Here is a 22759-nt window from a genome sequence, read left to right as displayed (position 1 = left end):
TTAATGTTACAGACTTTTGATGTTTTTGAAAAATAAACAAATAAAAATTTAATTAAGAAGGGAAAAAATAAAATAATTTTTTAAAATAAACTGAACGCTTAATAATATTTAGTTCGTCTTTAAAAAAGTTTAATAAACAACGATTTTTTTTAATATTGAGAGATTATTAAATTAATATTTTACAGATGTAAAAGGCCTATACTGTACTTAGGGAAATATATACATATAATGATAAGAAAACTGTATCTTGTAAAAGGAATAATACATAACTTATGTTTTTCATAATTATTTTTAAATAAATTGACTATTAAATTAGAAAAGTAATATATTTAATTATGAATATCTGTAAAAAAATCTCGAAAATCGGAATGGCAAGAGAATTTAATAATTTATTTTATTCACAAATGGAGCGGCATATTTAATTTATATTTAAATATTTGCTATTTATTAGTTTAAACAGCTGTGCCCCTTTTACAGTTTAATAATGAAGTTAGATTAATAAATATGATATAAATTTTTAATACGTCATAGATCCTCTTCAGTGGATCTTTTGGAAAGTAGTAGATTGGTTTGTTGCCAAGCTGTTTCTGTAAGAAGTGAATTTTAATTTAAATAATTATTAAAAGTGATAAGTGAAAAAAACGAAATTTTCATACAAAAAAAACACGAATTTTTCATAGTATTTATTTTATAATATAGAAAATTGCAAGTTTTTTCTTCGGTCGATATACACTTCGTTCTTGCAATATTAAAAGTCACGTCTTTGATCTAATTGTAAAAAAAAAAGTTCGAATGGCGGTATTTAATGTAATTATAACGAACAAGAAAATTAAAAAAAAATAAATATAATTAACAAAAAAACTGTACATAAATGAGATTTTGAAAGTAAGAAGTTTTGACATTTTAGAACATTAACCAAATAAGTTGATTAGATTTCCGCTTTGATCCGATTATAAACAGTTGATTTAATTCCGTCCTAGCATGGAACTTCCGGTATTTGTCCGCTACCGAAATTGAATATGAAATTAAAATCCTAAACCGTGAAATACCTTTAGATGGATAAATGGTATTTTAATTTTAATTAACTTTTTTTCATTAAATACATTTTATATCATTTAAAGTATTCAAACTGTAATCAAAATGGGGTTTTTGATGTTGATTATCGCTAATATTTAAATAGTATTTAATTATTATAAGACTAATTACTTAAATAATTGTATATCAAATCAAATCAAATAACTGTATATAATAATATTAAGTTTTATTAAGCATTTGTAGTGTCAAAATCTATTTATTCGTGTTATTAATGAGCTTTTGCTATACCTGAACGAAACAGTAGTTTTAAAATTAAATTGAACGCTGGCCAAATTTCTTTAAAAAAAACCTAAAACAGTGTATCGTCAAAGTTTTTAAATTTCATATTTAAAGAATATAACACGGTCATCTCTAGTTTACTCTTTCAATGCAAGCATTTAAAGCCTTTACGAATGACTTCTTTTATTCAAAAATTATTTCCGAATTCTTTAAAATTTAGACAATAATCTTTCTTCTATGATGTAGGATTCTACAGATAAATTTCGTATAAAAAAGTTAATCATAATTAAATATCTGGTACGATAGATAACATATTAATGAATGAATGCATTAACATTGTATTAATTACATGATGTAAAATTGATTTTTTATTCAATATTTGTATTCATATAAAGCTGAAGAATGCAAAAAATTCCTCGATTTGTTTTTAATTAGAGATGGGCGAATATCACTTTTTCTCAAATTCGAATACTTGAGAACTTAATTACCTTATAAAACTTACTTAATAATTTATATTTAATATAAATAATAATGCACTTATTAAGATACATCAATTAAAATTGTTTCATTGGTTATTTAACGTGAATATGCGAAACTTTTCTATTAAAATATTAAATATGATTTCTTACGTTAAATGTTACATACTTAATGCGAATATGTTGCGCTTTAAATACCATTTAAGTCGAGTTTGTAAAGTTTTATATACTTTTCCATAATAATTAAATAAATATATAGCCTACAATTATAAACAATCAAATATCTAAGTTTTAATATTTTATCATCATCAATTAAAAATAATTGGAAGTGTCGCATTTATAACTCAGACTTTGTAAAGATATAATTTAAGCAGGTGAAATTTAAGAATTTTTATATTCTTGCACGCAATCACATCTAAATAAATATAGTATTTGGTTTATCATCGTCATAATATGTAGAGTACATAAAGTTAAAAAGTGGGACGATCGTATTAGAATGAAATAATAAACTGAAAATATAGTTCTATGTACTATTTTCTTTCTTCCAGCTGGTCCAAGAAATCAGGAATACAAGCATCATCACAGAAAAAGGCTTCGAGTTTTACTTTGTGCCTTAAAGGCGTTGCACCTACAGTGACTTGACTGAACATTACAGACTTTTCAGCAATATTAATGGAGCAACTTTAAGGCACAAAATAAAGCTCGAAGCTTTTTTCTGTGACGATGCTTGTTTTCCTGATTTATTATCATGGTGACATTGCTTCATCCAAAACTTTCTGTAGCACTTTATTCACATGTTGACTCTTAATGTCAAATGTGATTGCGCCACATTCTTACGTCACAACTTTCAAAAGTTTCCTTTATTTAAACGCTTGCGCTGAGCTTTACTTTCAACCTGGTTTCACCAGTTTTTTTTTTAAAATGAGATTTCAAGTATTTTTCAGTCAACAATAACTTCGTAATAGAATATTTATAATACAGTAGCTCCTCGTTATATCGCGCTTGTCGGGAGACAAAGAAAAAGCGCGATATATCCGGCGTAGCGATATAACCGAGTACTGAAAACTCTGGGCTTATTTATACTAAACAGATTATACATGCTATGAAATCTGTATCCTCTACTTGATCAGCAAGTGTTTCTGATATAAAATAAGCTTAGTTTTTCAATACTGAATTTTATCCGTGGTTATATCGTATCAATTGACGTTTACGTAAACATCGATACTACGAACGCCCATTTAGCATTATTGTTTCATAAACAATGACATTTAAAGACAAATACTGTCGATATAAAAACTAAAAATCAGTTGCTATTTTAATATACAGTACTATATTTCATAATAAATCTTATTAAAAATTCGTGTAATTTATATTTTTCAATAAAAATCATAAACTGAAAATTGAAAATTTAAAAATTAAATATTGAACATATAATAGAACATCAGAGTTACAAAATTACAGAGTAAAAATTCTCTAAAAGCAAAATAAAGTTACTATTTTCCATTCGGAAATAAATCTTTTCCTTACACATTACGCCGTGAATTCGAAATTTCACACCTTTTGTGAATTGACGGGTCAAGTCACGTAAAGTGCAAAATTTCGAATTCACGGATACATATAAATGAAGAGACAGTACTTGAAACCAATAAATAAACAACTTTTAATATTGATTTGTCTGATCTGATAATTGATCTGTCCACCTGTTTTGCTTATTTAGATCTTGATGAATTTTTGTTTCACTTGCACTGATAGTAGCGAGGTTGAGACCGAAGTTTTAAACGCAGTTTGACAATGGTGTTTGGAAAGTCAGTGGAATCATGTTCGACATTCCAAACGCCATTGTCAAACTTCTAGGCTTACAGGAAAGCGGCGCTGAACGTCCGACGTACACGTTTTCGCGTTTAAAACTTCGGCCTAAACCTCGGTAATCTCAAGGAATAAAATACCGTATTTCATTGCAAAAATAAATTTATTAGCAATTGATAATTGACTCAAGTGCTTTTAAAATTTGGGGGACCAAAGAAAACCGCGATATAATGAGGGGCTATGTAATTCTATATTGACTTGACAGTTACGTGATAGCTTGCAGTAAGTCATGCCACGTGATAAATGATTGACTAATAATATGTTAAAATGGCCAAAAATGGCCTATTATTTTATAAATACTCAATATTTTGAAATAAAACTTTCAAAAGAGCAAACAGGAGGCGAAAGCGCTTTAAATACATATGCAGACTCCTAGATTGTTCGGTAGCTTGGTGTCGCTATTCTCTCTCGTTGTAAATCTGGGTAACAAAATTCCGATCGCATAATTCCATAACGATCCAACGAATTTATTCAAAATTTAAGACGTCCACAGTACTCATCGTGGATACTAAATATTTTAAATTTCATCTAAATCGGTTCATTGGTCTTAGAGATGTTAAAGGTTAACGTTAGCACTTTAACATTATACGTCTGGTTGAGCTTTACTATGGAGCACTACCGCGCTCTATGATCTTACAAATTATGAAATAGAACAAATCATTATATGAAAATTCAATAAATAATTCTTCGAAAATTATTTCAATAACAAGTTAAGAGCATCGAAAATATTAAAAATTGTTCCTGTAATATTGAAATTGTTGTGGGGAATTTTTCCATAAAATTCCGTGATTTGGGGAAATTTTACAGAAATTTTCGGGATAATCGACTTTGTCTTGCAACTCTGACTGAAGAGGCTCTGTCTGTACGTAATGCGCGATATTAGTACTCGAATTTTTTGTATCAATAAGTTATTTAAAGATCTTCAAATTCTCGAAAATGTTCGAAGATTTTTAATAATGGAACAGAAGTATGCTTCTACAGTATATTATTTCGAAGTTCTTATCTATCTTCTCTGAAATAAATAAAAAGAAACGCTAAATTTATCATTTAAAGATTAACAAACGAATAAGATTTCATCATATCTTTAACATTATAATGCATACCGACAGTTACTCAGTACAATGTTATTACTTTTATTTAAAATATATCGATCTACTTATACGAAAGAACAGATACTTATTCAGACAACAGTATGAAATAGTATTTAAATAAACGAATTCATTTCAGTCGGTTTAAACGATTTGCATCCAAAATGCTTTCATAATTTTACCCATTTTTAATAATTCTTTCAAATATTATAGAAAATAATAATAATACGCTAATAAAAGTTTTCATTTATATAAAGATATTGGATCGATTAACACGACAGTTTCATAATAATAGACAAGTTGGCAAAAGCTGTTGGAATGTTTGCAGTTTAATTATGCGCCGTATGCCGAACACAATACCAAATCGTAATACTAAGAATCGGGAGAAATCCAAAATAATTATCTATTGCAGATTTCCAGTTTTCCTCCTCATTATAAAAAAAAAAAAAACAATAGTCAAACTCGATGTTTTTTAAACCGTTTTAAATAATCCTTATTAATTAGCAGTTCGGTTTATTCGTAATTACGCTTCTTCAACGACTCATTAAGCTTTTAACTGCAAAAACAAAGTCAAAATTAAAAATAAAGCGACGCAATAAGTGTGAAATAAGTTTCTAAAGGTATTTACTTTTCGATTTGGAAAACTTTGGCGCAATCTGATATTACTTCATTGATTGTAGTAAAGATAACTCACTGCATTTAATGATCTAAACAACATCTTGGAAATACCATAAAATCAATACATTTTTATATCGATTTATCGCTTCCGATAATCGATAAATCGTGCAAGCTAAAATGGATAAGCAAACAATTTCTTATTATCGAAACGAAGAAACAAACATTAAGAAATAATGAAAAATGTTGATTTATTACCAGTATTTTTGTCTATAATTTTGAAATTTCACTTTATAACGCTTTATTTTTATAAAGTAAAATTTCGATACGATTATTACAGCAAATTTTTTCTATTACAATGTTGCAATTATTTTAATTGGAAATTCAATTCTGCAGGATTTAATTTCTTTGTATACAAGACATAAAGGCACTTATTAAAAAACGTTCGTTAAATCTTTTAAGAAAAAGTAAACAAGACTTAAGTTAGAGAATGCGATATTCTTTCATTAAAATTTATTCATTGAAAATGCTTCTGAATTATTTTTTATAGAATATTTAGAAAATACGGATTTACGACAGAAATGACGAAAGATCTAGTGAAATTTTAATTTATTAATTTTAATCATTAATTAAAGTCATTGTCTACAAAGAGAATGTAATTTTTTCTCGAATTACATTTTTACTTTTATTTTATTTCATCATTGAAAAATCTTCTTTAATGTAATTCTTGAAGAAAATATTAATTTTAAATTTTGTTTACGCCTCACTTATAATAGCGTGGCCTAATTTTCTATAGTTCTTACCAGATTTCCAAAATTAGCTACGTTTTCTGAACTTATAACGCAGAATCACTTATTGATTAACATTATTATTAAAATACTGTACAATAAAATCGCATCATATAAAGCCATGTCATTTCTTTCCACTTAGAATAATTAATATTTTACACGGAACTGCTGCTAAAGGTTTTCAAATATCAAAAATGCTTAAAAATACTTATTTAACCGTACTGAATTAGCAAAATTTCTGTTTTTACTTATAGAATAACTCATTACATCAAATAAAAAATAAAATTAAAACTAATTGAAATAATTAAACGAGATTTAATTGTTAATTTAAAAAATATTCATTGACTGTCAAGAATTTTTTAGAATCATTCTGAAAAGGTTAAGAAAGTAAAATCGTTACCAAAGAATTTTATAGACACTTTCAACGTAAAGAAGCTTATTTACTTTCTTTCAATTACTTTCATTATCACTTTCAAGTTTTTTCTTTCCAACTTTTAACGACTTTAAGGAATTGCCAACATAAAATCAGCTTCGTCTATTTTTAGTTAAATAAGAACTTGCGTAGCATTTAGAAGACAAAATCTATTAAGTAAAATCCAATAAATAAAATTTTAAAATATATATTTTGCATTCGTATGCCAAATTATCTAATGCGACTGAACTTGGTAAAACCAAGTGCCAAGGTTAATTTACATTTAAGTTTGCTTAAACTATACTAGTGAGAGGATTAGTTACCATTTGATATTATACGACATAAGCATTAATTAATTTAATAATAATAATTAGACGGTAATTATCTTTCGTCGATCAAATGGTTTCGTTATAATTATCATAATGTATGCCGTGGATATTATCATTTTGGAATAGAAGCGTACTTGACCTATTGGTGTAGTTACGATTTCCAAACCGATATTACATCAATACACAAATTGGCATTTACTATCGTTTTGAAAATCCTGAATAAAGCGATCTTCCAGACGTTATTAAATGCGGATTTACTATTTTCTCATTGAGAAAAATGTAAATTATTTCTTATTTCTTTAAAATTCCGATCGATTTAAGCGCCTAAAATGCTTTTATGTAAACTATTCCTCTCGAAACGCTACTTTATCATTGTTGCGCCTTACTTTACATTGTTTAGTCATTTAAAACGTAGGCCTATTCATATTTTCATAATGTTTGGAATTAATTTAACCATTTCTTATTATACAAAATGTAAGATTGGCTTGCTTCGTATTAAAGACAGACGGTTATATGTTGTAATGTGTTTCATCGCCTTGCATATATTACAATATAAGATTTATATTGTAATATATATATATATATATTTTAAATGTCCTCGTTTATTTTCTTTCTCATCGTGGGTTCGAGCGGGCATGCAATAAAGACATGGTAGCGAGGATTGGGGCTAATCTGTCTTTGCGTGCGACCTAGACTCGAATTCGAATCCTTCAAAACTGCGTGTAAATGCTTTTACCACTAGTTCTAAATTTTCTCAACGATCTAGTACAATTATATAAAATTTCTGTAGAATTTATAAAAATTTTTGCATGAAATTTATTATTATGATGTGATACATGTATAAAAATAATCTCTGGTGATAAAACTGTAGTTAAATTCGTTGTTACACATATACTTTTTATTTCCTAAACTTCGGTTACAACTTAGTCCTAAATGCATCCTTTAATCTAGGCCTCTCTCCTTTCACTGCCCTTTCTTTGTCTTTGCCTTCTGTTCTCACGCACTCAGCTTCGCCCCGCAGGATTTCGAGTATAACGACTGCTTACTTAACATCCTTCCATTTTATAAAGAGCCGTTAGGTGATAATATTTTCTTTGGATACGTGATAAACGTCCATACTTTTATCTTTCGATGGTGTACTAATTTCATAGGATACTTCAGATAGTTTTCGTTTTAATTCGTAAGATCCGATAAAGGTTGGTTGGGTCGAGCTTCCTGGACGTAATGTTGTTTTTGTTTTCTAGCCACACTAACTCTCTTTTCCGAAAGAGAAGTCGGGGATATTTATTGTCATAATACCTTTATTTTCAAAGTGAGATTTTATGGTCCTTTCGAGAGCGTTTTTCTTGCTGTTTCTAGAAATCTCTACTCTTCTGAATTCTTCAAAGACATACGAGGTCTTGAAGAATTCTGTGAGAAAGTAGTCTACACTTCGCGTCTTATCGCCTAATTCGGGGCCAGTTTTCCGTAGAATGTCCATCTGGGTGGCATCCCTTTTCTTGGCCGATTGCACACCAGTTGCATTACCACGTCCTATTGATCATACAATCCTATTTTTTGGATTGTATGATCAATAGGACTTACTTAACTTACTGCTAGTATAGTCTTTATGTAGTCTTTTGCACTCGTAAGCACAATGCCCAGATATATCTGATGAAAACTTCGATTGCAATACACGGTTTATGAGAATCATATTCTTTAAATCCTCCAATTGCTTCCCATTACTATTACTTTGTGCCAAAAGTTTTTCCTGCCAGACCCAGGCATGTTAACTGCCAACTAACTGGAGTAGGTTTTTTTTTTTTTTTTCATTTGGTTTACTTTATTAGATTGACGAATTGAACAGCCTTATACTAACTGTACTATATTCTTAGTCGACAGACTAGAAGTAACAAGAAGAGAGAAAAGAGGGTATATTTTTAATTCCTGATTAGTAAACTATGAATGACATTTATTTAAGATTTTTCAGAAAATTATTTTGTGTGACCAGTCGTTAGTCTTTTCATTAAATATTTTCCCGTTATGAATTTCTTAGTGATTGAATCCTTTCCTTCTAGTGCCCGGGTTAATTTTTTAGTGAGTAAATGTAGAATATTCAAATGATTACCACGTCATTAGATTCGCTTATGGAGTTGGGTGACAAGCAGTCTGCTTTTTCGTTTATTTTTTCTAAGATTATATTTTATGTTGAAATTATACTAAGTGAGACCTTTCGAACACTTAAACGATGTGGTGTTAAACTTTTTTTTTCCTTTTAACCGATTTCAGTCTTCTCCAGGCATTGTGATCAGTAATCGCCTTAAATTTGGTTCCGTGCAGATAGATAGTGGTGCTTTAACAATTGTATTAGGCATTCCAGTTCTGTTATTGCATAATTTGTTTGATATGCAATAATAATTTCTTAGGAAAGCATGCGACAGGATATAGTTTTATATGCTTCCTGTTTTGTTTTAGTATTGCTTTCAGTTCCTGTATAAATTTATATTACAGTGCATATTCTTCGTCTGTATTGAAAATGCATAGAATCGGTTTAAAATTTATATTTTTCACATTTTCAAAAGACTTTTGGCACTTTTCAAGCCACTTGAACTCTATTCTTTTGAGAAAACCGTGCAAAGGATATAACACCTTCGTTGCGTTCGATATAAACTTTCGGTAATAGGTTCCTTTTCCCAGAAGCTGTTAACCGTCTTTTTGTTGGATGAGGAAATTTTTTCACAGCTTTCGTGTTGTCGGAGACGGGAATAATTCGACTTTTATAAAGAACGTATTAGGATTAAACTGTTTTCTTTTTTTTCTGCGAATCTAATCTTGTTAGTTTTAATTTTACGTTCTTCTTTATGAGGATCTTAAGAACCTGTTAAGTGATTTAGATTATCTTCAGATGTTGCCGAAATATCAAGATGTCATCAAGATAGTTATGTGCAAATCCATTTAAGTTATATTTTCTGAGAAGTACGTGTATTATTCTCTGAAGAATTGCAGGTAAATTTCTAAATCCGAATGGTACGACTTACTCATAATGACCTGTCAGCGACAAACGCTATTTTGTGGATATTTCTTTTATTCACTTTCACGTGCCAGAAACCCGAATTTATGTCCAACGTGGCAAAAAACTCGGAGCCGCGAACTTTATCTACTATATCCCCCATTCGGGGGAAACGAGTGATTATCTGGTACTACTATCTCACTTAATTTTCCGTAGTCAATGCACAGTCTGATTTTTCCTCCTTTATCTTCTTTTTATTTACTAACGTTGAGGGAAATGAGTAAGGTGAGGTGGACTTTCCTATAAATTTGTTTTGGATGAAGAAATAGAAAGGCTAATTTTTGGTGCTTAATTTAACGTTTTTAATGATTGGCGCAGTCTTATGGAAACGTTGTTGTTTAACTCAATATGTTAATTCTTCCAAACCTATGCAACAGATACCGTATTTATCTTTAAAAGAAACCTCTTTTTTTGCATTTATTTAAAATAGTTCTTATTCTGTTAATGTTTTCAGAGACTTTCTTCTCCAGGTCTTTATTTCTAGGATCTACTTCTAAACTCTTTCCTCGTTTATTTGTTTCATATATAGGGGAGAGGAGAAATTTGGACACGGGGAAAGGCTAAACGAAATGTTTTAAAATGTAAAAAGTTGGCAGCATTGTTATATTGCGTCAAGATTCCTATCAGCCACATATGCTGTTATGTTCACGCGTTTTTGTCTGTGTTCCTACAGATGAAAACTCGTTGTTTTTCAAAGATTTTACTCTTTCAGTGAATGCGATACTTGTGATAAACACTTACGTTTTTGAATATATTTATAAATGTGGATAATCATGTGTTTTACCATATATCAAAATATATATACGGTAGCGTCTTTCTACAAAGCTGATTAGAATCAAACATGGTGATTTGGGACTGTCGCGGAAATAACTCTATAGTGTCCGGAATTGCCTCGGGGTTCGCTTTATTTAGTCGATTTTCCTCATAATACTCCACAATTTTAAGTTTCCTATGTAGGCCTACAGCAAAAACTGTAGCGATTTTAATATCTGAAACGTCCATTTCCCAATTTGCGAATCTATTGTATTTCAATTTCTAATGAATATGTGTAAATAAATTATATTTCATCTCTTAATTTTTGTTTTAATCACTTTCTAGCTGTCCTGTCTTTACGCCACGGGAATACCAAACACTTCACAGTTGTCTAGTTTTAAAGAGAAAAACTGATTCAATTTTTTTAACGTTCTCTTCCTTGTGATAGATCTTTTTATATGAATTGATACCCAAATAAATTTGTAGGCTAAGTTTTCTCTAACTTGTCTCGTTATACAGATTAAAAAAAGTCTTATATCCGCGATTCCTCCAGTCTCCCCATTCTTTATTACTGGTTCTACTTTCGGATTTTTACTATAACATTTCCTGGCTTATTTCTTCATCCTCAACATATAAACCTTGGAATAACTGATATTCTTTAGACGAATTAAGATTTACATAAACTTTATTTACGAAACTTTTAACATGTAGCAAAAATCTCGAATAAACGTCGCAATTTATCTGCAACAAGAATGGTTTATTCATTTTCCAACTTAATAAATAGACTTTGGTTTCAAATATTAATTCTCTCGATTTGTATAAAATTCGATTTTCGAATATATTTATGTAATAATAAATAATGCTCAAGAATTAGAATTAAAACTGCCTTCAGTCAATGAAAATTCTATTTTTTCCAATATATTCTTTGATTTGATTTTCGACCGCGCGTTAATAATTAAATGTAAACATGAATTTTGTAAATGATTCTTTTTACTTTCAATACATACACAAATATAATACATTTAATACATCTAACAAATGTGGAATCATGAATAAGTAAGTACTCGAGACAGTTATATCGATTAATTATTGGATTTTAAATAGATTTAAATTAATATTTTAATTTTAAACACATTAAAAATATCCACATATTTCATACGAATAACTACGTTTCTTCACTTTAACTGTAATTAAAATTTTAAATAGGTAGTTAGAGGTAGGGAAATTTTCGAAGATTTAAACATTTTTTGATTAATTTTTTTTCTTTTTTTATATCAGAATTATTTAAAGTTCCTATCAATTTTTCAAATGATTTGTTTCATTAATGCTAGAATAAGACCGCTTATTATAACAATTATAGGCGTTTCGTATTAAAAATTTGTTAATTAAAAAATTTAAATCAAGATTAAAGAACGGTGATAACAATAAAATGTCCTTTTCTAACATTTGTAAAGTCCTATTTTTAAGAAATATGAGGGATATTAAGTAAGATCGAAGCACATTCTATCGTAACTGCTCTTCCGAAGACAATGTTTATTTATATTTATTTTTCACGACATATTTTTTTGACCGATATATCAAAATGTCTCTTTTTGGCACCTAAATATTCGACGGGTATCTACATAATTTTTAAAAGAAGAATTATTTACACGGCACTACGTTACTTCCCTGCAAGATTCACAACACAGTTGTCTGTAATAAGAATAGCTGCACAGTCTGGCCCTTACTACCAGCTGGCAATTAAGATATTTATCGATACAATCTGCATCTATAATAAAGAAATATAATTAGATATATTGTACAGTTCATAACATTCGATTTAAATTAAAATTTTTAGGGCAATAAAAACTTGAAATGTGCTTTATTTTTTACCTTTCTTTGAACATATTTCGTTGTTACAAGATTGTGTACTTTGCGGTTTTTCCTGAAGATTGCATCGATCATTTTCTCGATGTGTCGAATCCGAACATATCACTTCTCGAGTTTGTATCCCTCTTCCACATGTTTTCGAGCACTGAAACAAAGAAAAATCGAAATGTAGGCTTCTAAGGAAAGCACGTAAGCTTGGAAATAAATATAAAATTTATGTATATTATTTCATTTAAATAGAGATTTTAAGAACGTAAACTTGACTGATATACAATATTGGTAATAATACAAATTTGTAAATTGGTACAGATTTTTTATTGTAAAAGTTTTATAGAGATTTGTAGTTCGATCATTACGATTACAACATGTGCCACGTGGAAGAAGAAAAAGATTGTTCGCCTTTGTTTCGTTCTTTGGCCAAATTTGTGAGAAATGTTGGAGGCAGGTGTGGTTGATGGAGTGAACAAAGAAGAGGGACGAAAGTTACAATTTTTTTCTTTAGCCATATCTTTGGATCGTGTGAACCGACCAAATTTCATAAGACTGTCTTCTACTGTTACGAGTTTTTGAATTTTTAAATAGGATAAAGTAAAAATGTTTTGAATGTTTTTATTTATAACATATAGATAATAATAACACGAATTAGAATGAAATTCGAATTTCGAGATAAATAGTCGATAAATAGCAGATTATTTCATATTTTTAACCTTTTATAGTTTAGAAATTAATCAGAATTAAATTCTAATTAAAATCGTGTATACTGAATTTTTTTAAGAACTGTTTCTTGATTGGAAGTAGCCTGCACACAAAAACATGTCATAAAAACGTCTGTAAAAATTAATACAAATTATTTATTTAGTAATTTAATATTTAACGAGTTAATAAAACGAAATATTAATGAGTATTTACTTGCGACCATTCGTTGGTAAACCATTGTGGTCCACAGGGCTTAAGATGACAAGATTGTTCTTTGGGTGGCTTTTTTTTACCGTGACAATCCTTTTCGTACGTTTCTTTCCATTGGCCATTTACGTGAAGCAAACATACGACGTCTCTCGTCTCTATTCCGTGTCCACATTTTCCGGAACACTACACATAAACAACATATTTTATTAAAAATAAATTTATAAATGTTTTAAGAAGCTTATATTTTCATAGAAAAGTAAGCGTAAATATTTAATATTTTATTCTATTTCTTCACAAGAAAGATTTTCTTTCGAGGTTAGTACCGAAGTATATTTTAGTTTTTTTTCAGTTTTTTTTAAAAATAAAAACACAATCATTTTTGAGAGATGTTTATAGTAACATGTTCTTTCTGTTTTGTAAGTTCAAGAGATCGTAATGACAGAGAATAGTTATTTAAAAATTATGCTAAAGATCCTATTAAGTCAGAAAATAATGTTAGCCATTATAACGTCACGCAATTCTAATGAGAATGTCGTGTATTGTGAATATATTTCCCCAAAATCAAAATCAGAAGATAAGCAGTAAGCATTCGTGCGGTTAAACTAAAACGAACAATATCTTGGATTGTGAAAATGATCTTCAGACTTGACTCGACTCGTAATAAAACATAGGCTAGGTTAATAAGATTCTACGAATGAATATCTAATTATTTTCCAGTGTTATTTTTTCAGATTTTTGTTTACTTTAATTTCAATGCTTTCAAAATTTAATAAATTAATTATTATTATTTTGCGGTTAAAGTATAAAGAATGAATCCGGCAAAAATTTAAATTACAAGATATAAAATACACCATATGTATGATAATACCTGACTCCACGGTCCTGTGAACCATTTTGCACCACATATTTTAGTACAAGATTTTTCCGAAGGAGGTTTAGACTTGGGATGGCATTCGATATTTTTTGTCGAATTTAGAGTAGGACACATCACAATTCTTGTCTGAACTCCTGTTCCACATTCTACAGAACACTAAAATTAAAATTATTATTTTTACTTTGGATAAAGGTCGTAAATATGAAAAGATTTTGGTATCAATCAATATAAAAATTAAAATTCTATTGCACATTTTCTATTAAGTGATTGAAGAGCAATGTTCGGAGCTTTTCATAGACACTTTAATTATTATCGCTCTGTACGTGATTTACTTCTCAGAAGTGAGAACATAAATTTCAAATGTCAAAAATAGGAAGGAAAAATTGAAACTAACCGTTTTGGACCATTCTGAAAAGAACCACGTGTTGCTGATACATTTTTTCATTTCGCAAGTTTCTTCTACTTCGGGCTTACGAATACTACATTCGGAATCTGGTAAGGTGGAACCGTGGCTGGAAATACATTTAACATCTCTTTTCTTTATTCCTCTTCCACAATCGACAGAACACTAAAAATAAAACCAAATTTTCTTCTTTGAAAATAAATGTTTTCAAAAAGTTTTCGCTAAAACGCTCAATATACATGCGAATTAACTCGAGAGACCATCAACCTGAGTCCAGTCTCCAACTGTCCATTGATTACAAGGATTTAAATTACAGGGTTGAGAAGATTGAGGTTTTTCCGAGGCGAGACAATCGCTTTCGTCTACTTTTATCTGTAATCTTGGTGAGAGATCCTGCTTGCAAGTTACGATCCGTGTTTGAATGCCTTCGCCACAACTGGTGCTGCACGATGACCATGCATCCGCCGTCCATCTGAATGAGAGATTTAATTATTTTCAATTTAAATTCTTTATCTTGGTTGGAAATATTAACATGCATTAACTTTATTTTACTTTGGTTAATATTGTAATTTAATTCGTTAAGTTAAACGTAAATAGAAACAGAAGATTCGTGTCAAGATATACGAAATTGTAGTTACATATAATATTGTTCAATTATGTTCTTGTATTTTACTCATTAATTAAAGCTCGGAAGAATCGTGAAGAAACTTTTCCTACGCGATATAAATTGGTAATTGTTATTTCTTATCTTCTGCTGGCGTTATCTGATCACTTTTAGGAAATCTGTCCACAAATATAGTAGCAAAATTTACCAAGTTTCCACGAAGTGCCGGAGTTTGATGTGGCTTTTGGTATCGTGCCATCACCTCGAGATAACCTCTGACAAAATCGCTCTAAATTAGATAGTTTATTTTGTGATGGAGATGATCAATCTTTATTATTGGCACAAATAGTCACAGCTGTTGACCCGTCATTAAACCCAACAACCAATCAATATCAGTAAGTGATTTTTATCTTTATAAGTCTGCAATAAAGATACGAATTTGTACATGGAGACATACGTTTTATCTTCATATATTTAGCATTTCGTAAGTAAAATCAAAGAGCGGTGTCTAACGCCATATAACATAAGCTCTTACCCTACTCGCAATTTTTTCTATCACAAATAAGTGATGCTACCACAGTAAATAATTTCCAAATAATTGGATAACATAAAAAAAAACTTAATTTAGCTAAATAAAGTCGAAGTTTATACAATCTTTACCATCCTACTTGAAATCAAAATTTCGAAAATTTTGCCATCAACAAACAAAAGTTAAAGCAATAAAGTTAAATAAGTTAAAATAAGTAACCTAGAAAAAGTTATTAAACTTACGAGATGTCAATAACTTATAAGTATTAGCAGCTGCAGAAGCCGTCTATCGTCCAGCTTTTCATTTCATAGCATTTGGGGAATAGATTGTAATAATACAATGGACATATTGAAGAAGGAAAAAGAGAAATGAAGAATGAAATTCATTTCACGATAGCCATAAGATAATATTGATGACTTGGACAAAAAAGCAGATCAGATTAGCAATCTTTTGGTGAAGTTTTATCGAATAACAGCCGAGAAACTATTGTGATTTTCTCAATAACTATCATTTCTACCACACAGAATGCCTCTTTGTTTAGATTTATAATTGTCAGCTAAATATTAAAAATTTACAATTATAGCTTTATTTTTAGAAATGTTACGCCGAAATAAATTTCCCTTACAAGAAGAAATATGGCAGCTGTAACTTATTTTCACGGGTTCTAAATAAATAAATATGTAAAATTTAAGTGATGGCTCATAATTCTTTTATTCGTGGAAATTCAAATGAAATTTTAAACGTAAAAGTATTTTCTACGCTTGTACATTGATGACAATTGATCAAATTTTACGTATTTTTTTATCATCATCTTATTCAAAATATAAAGTTGAAAATAAAATTGATCACCTGGCAGGACAGGGTCTGGAATTACATCGCACCGTCTGGACTGCGGGTTTGATCATCCCATCACACTTTTTATCTTCGACTACAGAAAGTAATTTTCTTTTCACGCAAACGACAAGCGCTTTCTGAATTCCTAAGTTTAAAAAAGAAAATATATTCAAGTTAAAAAAAAATCTCAAATTTAATATTTGATTAAGACATTAATTTTTCTTTCTTAACAGAATTCGTTTATAAAATAACAATTAAGATTACAGCTAAAAAGTAAATACTTTTCAACGATTCTTACACTTAATTAGTATCCTCGGTTAAATGAAATCATAAACACTGTTTAAGTGGCTAATTTTCTTAAAAATTCGATTAATATATTTCTTTTATTAATTAAAATCTTTATATCTCGAAAATAGGATTAAAGTTATAAAAAAAGAAAGAAAAAAATACAAGAGAGAATCGTTAAATTTCTGGAGATATAAAATAATTTCCCATTTGTGTGTGAAAGAAATTGGTTTGATGTTTTCTCGTCCACTGGATCGAGGAAGATAACCCATTTAAGCGAAAATATTGCCAAGATTTAGCTAGTAACTAAAATAAAACCCGGGCATATACGTGATAAAATACGAATTATGTATTATCTAGACCATAAAAGTTTATGAAAAATAAATTTCAACGGCTTAATTGTTTGTGTAAAGTATCACAATTTTAATAATTGCAATCGTTAAAAAGAAAATTTTTTCTTTTCTTATACATCGTATTTTTTTAATTTTTCTTAAATCACGTTTAATTAATTTGATATTTCTTGATGCTAACTATGAATGATTCTGCATTCGGTCAAAAGAGAAAAAAAAACTTGGAAAAGGTGAGAATTTTTCTCTCCTCTGTGTAAAGTTTCTCATACCTTGCATTTCTTCAAAAATCTATACATTGTTATTAAAGTTGAAGTATTGTTCTGGCACCTGTCCAGCGAAAGACATCCTATCACGAAGTTATTATCCGGAATGCGAATGCCATAGCACAATGTTATGTTATATTTTTCGGGTGTAATTTTGAAAATGTCACCTGCGATTTCATAAAATTATTTAAAATAATTACGGTTTTTACTCAAAAACAATTCTTGGCATCTATATTTTTTAATGGATTTTCTTGTCTAAACTCGATATACTAGCAATACAGCGATTAGAAAAAATGACTTAAAAAAAAAATCTTATTCGGAACATGTTACATTTTTATGGGATATTGATTCAAATATGCTTTGTATATATATATATATATATATATAAGTCAGATGTAGATAAACTTACCACCTCCGCAAGTAGTAGTGCATTCTGTGAAGCCCATGATTCTCCATCTGTATTCACCTCGTTGACGATATCTGGATCTCTCTCGTTGTCCTAAATTATCACTACTCGTTTGGTTATTTCTATCACTATTCAAAACTCTTTGAATATTTCTGTTACGATGCCGTTGTTTCCTTTTATCTTTTTTCGATTCTTCGTGTTGGTTTTCAAGAGTCGTGGTACTATATCCAGAATCCGTTTCTTTCAACGGTAGAGATGCCGTTTTTACTCCATTCCAATTATGATATCTCGAAGTTGCAGCTGATGTCACGGACAAACTATATTCGTATTTAATTCCGTGGTTCGGTTGTTGATAAATTATCTAAGAATATATTAGTTTTAATTTAAAAACGCTTTAAAATGTTGCTAAAATTTCAAAATAATTACAAAAATCCATTAGATGCGAACGTTCGATTAAAGGAAAGTGAAATCCGCGATTAAAATGATTAGCATTCATTAAATGCTTTTCAAAGCTTAGCCAGTTCCTTTAGTAGTCTAATACAACTTAATGTCTATATAAATAATCAAGATTTTTCGAATACCTTCTATTCTAAATCAACGATGAGTCAATCAACCGTACGGTAGATGAATAACTCTTAAAACGGAGCACCATAGACAAAGAAACAGAGTTAAAAAAAAAAGGAAATTATAAAGTGTACCGCTTTGGAAGCATTGTTAACTTATTGTTAAGAGCTCTTCTAATGAATATTTAATTCATTAATTTGCAAGTTCGCATTTTCTGAATTCTTTCTTAACTAAATAATTAGAAAATGCAATTTGGAAATAAAATCGTATTGACAGTTTGAAAAAATAGTTGTATTTATTATCGTTTATTAAATAAATTATTGAAGAATTGAGATATAAATGAGTAATTATTGTATTAAACAGACTATCCGGTAAATTTGTCTTATATTAATAACATTATTACTCCTAAAACCTCCAATTTGGTAGCTTTTTTGTATTAATTTTTTACTCCTTCCGCCCTACAGGCCCTAAGATGACTTTTTTATCGTGTATTCGGCCAGGCCGGGTGAGGGACGGGGCCTGACACGAACTGGAAACATGGTTTTTCAATGCGGGAGACGTCTTGCTAAGTAAATTTTATTTAGTATATTTATTATTTGATTAAATAGTCAAAAAAATCGATGTACAGACTTTACATTTATAGCCATTAAAAATGGTTTGAAAGTTTAAAGTGTCATATTAATAGATCTATTCGTTACGTCACGAGTGCCGTCACACAGTTCCACTTAAATTTATAATTTAAATTTTTCCCATCCACAGTAAACATAATAGTTTCAAAGAAAATTAAAATTTGATTGAATACACGCCCGAATTTCTTTACGTTAACGTATAAATTGAATAAATCACATTAAGAAAAGTAAATATTGGTCAATAGACTATTATTTCGGAAACAATTTGAATGTTAATCTCTGATGCTTTAATTAAAAATTTTAATAACTTGGATACGATAAAATCCTCGGCAATATTCGTGGAATGTTTATAATCATGGCATAAAGTCTATTCATTAGCATAAATCTATTCCTACGATACTAACGACGATTTAAATTTATTCAACTATACATTAGTATGATTTATTAGATGTTAGAATAATTATAATATACAGCATTTCATTTTCCCATTACAAATTATTTATGGTCATATACTAAATTCTAAACATTTGCTAACAGTATGTTTGTATTATATTATTGCAAGCATAATCAGTAGTAAAATAAGATCAATATATTCGATAAATATGCTGAATAGCCGAGAAAACACTGCAATTATTGAAATGTAGTAAAAGTTTAATGAGAATTCCTCACCTATATTGCAAGTACGTTGCTATTTAATGGTGGTCCATTAATTAGGCAATAGATAAGCAGTTCATAAACTGGTTATGCTCGGTTATATCTAAGGAATTTACGAAAATTAGTCCCACGAAGCTAGTAATGTTCGCGAATAATAAAGTAAAACACTAGCTGCTCATAAATCATTTGCAAGTTTTCTAAATAATACAAAGGGGGTCGGCAATTTTTTCGTATTTTGAGATTTCTATCAACTAATATAAATAATTTAAAATAATAGAATTTCCCATATTTCTATAGAATGGGCCGAAGTAATTTCATAAGTAGATTTTCTTTAGACATGTTTTATAAATCGTTAAAACAGTCTTTTCTAGAAGTAGAGAGGAAAGCGCACTTCCTCTATATTTCCTCTCGAGACGTTGCCCGAAGTTAAGGAACAGATTTCATTTCCGGTAGAAATGGCGCGGATCATTTCTTCCTCGACTTCTAGCAAAACTGTCGGACAGACTTCTCCCTGGAGTCTTGCGTGACACAACACATCACGATATCCCCCGCAGCTAAATCAAATATTTTCAATACTCAAAACTAGAACAGTTTAAAGCAGCGAAAGTTTCAATTAAGAGTAAGAGTATTTTCCATTTATTTGTATTTATTTTTACTACGGTTATTATAATTAGAGCGTTATGGACTAACGAATAATTGTAACAACACGGAAAGCGATTAAAACCCGGAGATTTTCTAGTCGATTTTGAAATTACTTAAGATTACGCCATTACTGATTAAGAGATGTCATTTGAGAAGACTTCAATTATTTTAAACAGGCAAAACGTTTACCAAGACGTCGACAGTTTCCGAAGTTGGTCCTTTGGCAACTATTTGTTCTCCATTCCGGCTCGGACCGTCGTGTCGGCGATAAACGAAACGTGTAGATGCAGCTTCGTACGTCCCCGACCAATTAATGGCCCAGTTGCCGTTAATGACGTATTTCCCGCTTTGTGTCCTTAATGCTGTAAATAAAATAAAATGTCGTCGATTACTAAAAGAATATCCTGATTATAAATGATTATCTGCGCTCGTGCACCGAGAGTGGCGCGTGCAAATCGTCGATAAACACGATTTGACACCCGAGTTCGGAAATCCATTATCCTTTTTATTGATTTAATAAAACTCCGTCTCTTACTTTCCTCCTTCTTTTATATTATTCAATTTTCAAATGTAATTTTTAAAATATTGAAAACGAATTGAAAACTTTTATCTTTAACTCGGGCGAAAATACTTTACCGGCTTTCTTTACTTATTGTGGAAAAAATGGAATAAAAAAGCGCCTAGAAATGAAATCATCTGTCGTGACGTATTTTAAAATATTTCGTTTAAAAATTGATTTATCTCCCCGCTATTGTGAATTTATGTCTACCCGTTATTTAATATCGTTATTTCTACGAATTAGTCAAAATTATAATTCCTACCTAGATAATTATTGCTTTTCTTTAACTCCGTAATATTAACATTGCATGCTCCTGCTGGTATTTTAGCGATTAAGTTATAGCCAATCGGTAAAGTGGGTCTCGTGTATAAGCCAGATACGATCCTGCAAGTACTGTTATCACCTCCACAAACGCCACACTGATCGAGTTTCTTGTTTGACCCCACTACACCGTCGCAACCCGCAGCCTGCAACAAATAATGTTTATGTAATATCACATAAAAAAATCATAAATATAAATACTTATAAACAAAGGGTTGTATATTTAAAATAACGAGTCGAGCTTATGTTACTTCTAACACAATATGTTTACATCACACCTCGCCTCCAAATATAATAATTTTAAGTTATTGCTTTCGTATATTTAACGTCTGACTTCAGTGAAACTTGATAAGTAAAACAGATGATTGGCTAATCAAATTTTAGCCCATGCCTTGATATTTAACAAAACGGCTCCCACTGTTTGAATATAAAATAAAGTATCGCCCTTTTTCGGATACTTTACAGCTTGCACTGAAAGTTTAGAAAAGTTTCATCTAGCTGAAAGTTCACAATTTGTTTTATTTCATTTTCAATTTCCTCTCCGAAGCCTTTACATTACTGAAGATTTACAGCGGGCGAGCAATTTTGAAGTTATCGAATTACTGCTTCTAACATCAGAAATATAACATTTATTGTTTAGTTTCTCTCTTCTAATATTTAGTCTTTTAATTTAGTTTAACTGAATTAAATAAATATTTACTATTTATATTTAATACAGAAAGATATATATGCAGATGCATTATAGGAGCTACATATGCTGAAGCTTTGTGTCTTATTGCCGAAGATAAAAAGAAACCTTGGCATGGTAGCTTATTTATTTTTTTAAATTACATGAACTAATATTTTAACATAATCATTGCTTCAAGTAATGATCGCAAGTAAGAAAATAATTGAAAAAATTGTTGATAGCCATAAATCAATTATGAAATATGGAGTGTGTTTAATCCATCCTGTTGACAAACTACAACTTATGGTTGACAGAAGTGTTAACAATGACAGATGGCACAGTTAGTGAAAGTGACCTCGATGCTCAAAGATATTCGCTGCAAAGACAATTTACAATCGGTTGCACAGTATAAAGTTTCGGTTTCATTACACATTAGTGATTACATTAAAAACAAAGGACGTTCACACCGAGTTTATTAGCATTAATCAAATTCTCTTCTGATAATGAACGTGTTCTATTAAAGAACTAAACGAAACGAAACGGTAATATAATAAATCATATTTAACCAAGGTTTAAGTTAATTATCTTCTATTTTCAATTATCTGCTCTGTTTAACTTTGTTTTAAGCTTCTTTGTGACATTTTATTATAATAATTATCATAGTGATTCAGTTTGTTAACTCGAAAACTGAAATGTGATAAAACTCGAAA

The 22759-nt window shown here is 29.7% G+C and overlaps 2 protein-coding genes across 2 annotated transcripts in view; both read right to left on the bottom strand.

Annotated features, from left to right (window-relative positions):
• Positions 1 to 22759, bottom strand: part of LOC136983196 (coiled-coil domain-containing protein 112-like) — a 372297-nt gene that overhangs the window by 188613 nt on the left and 160925 nt on the right. The window lies entirely within an intron of this gene.
• Positions 11762 to 22759, bottom strand: part of LOC136983208 (thrombospondin type-1 domain-containing protein 4-like) — a 78241-nt gene continuing 67243 nt past the window's right edge. Inside the window, exons 7-16 of the mRNA XM_067279895.1 lie at positions 21324 to 21528; positions 20692 to 20864; positions 18017 to 18374; positions 16725 to 16854; positions 15010 to 15214; positions 14734 to 14907; positions 14334 to 14495; positions 13469 to 13648; positions 12563 to 12704; positions 11762 to 12458 (exon numbers count right to left, since the gene is read on the bottom strand). Of these exons, the coding sequence (XP_067135996.1) occupies positions 12346 to 12458; positions 12563 to 12704; positions 13469 to 13648; positions 14334 to 14495; positions 14734 to 14907; positions 15010 to 15214; positions 16725 to 16854; positions 18017 to 18374; positions 20692 to 20864; positions 21324 to 21528 (1842 nt within the window). The 3' untranslated portion in view covers positions 11762 to 12345. The remainder of the gene's footprint in view (positions 12459 to 12562; positions 12705 to 13468; positions 13649 to 14333; positions 14496 to 14733; positions 14908 to 15009; positions 15215 to 16724; positions 16855 to 18016; positions 18375 to 20691; positions 20865 to 21323; positions 21529 to 22759) is intronic.

Source organism: Centruroides vittatus, unplaced genomic scaffold, assembly GCF_030686945.1.
Source record: "Centruroides vittatus isolate TY-2023 unplaced genomic scaffold, ASM3068694v2 contig_878, whole genome shotgun sequence".
Lineage (NCBI taxonomy): Eukaryota > Metazoa > Arthropoda > Arachnida > Scorpiones > Buthidae > Centruroides > Centruroides vittatus.
The sequence above is the reverse complement of the archived record's forward strand: the minus strand, read 5'-3'. Positions and strand labels throughout refer to the sequence as shown.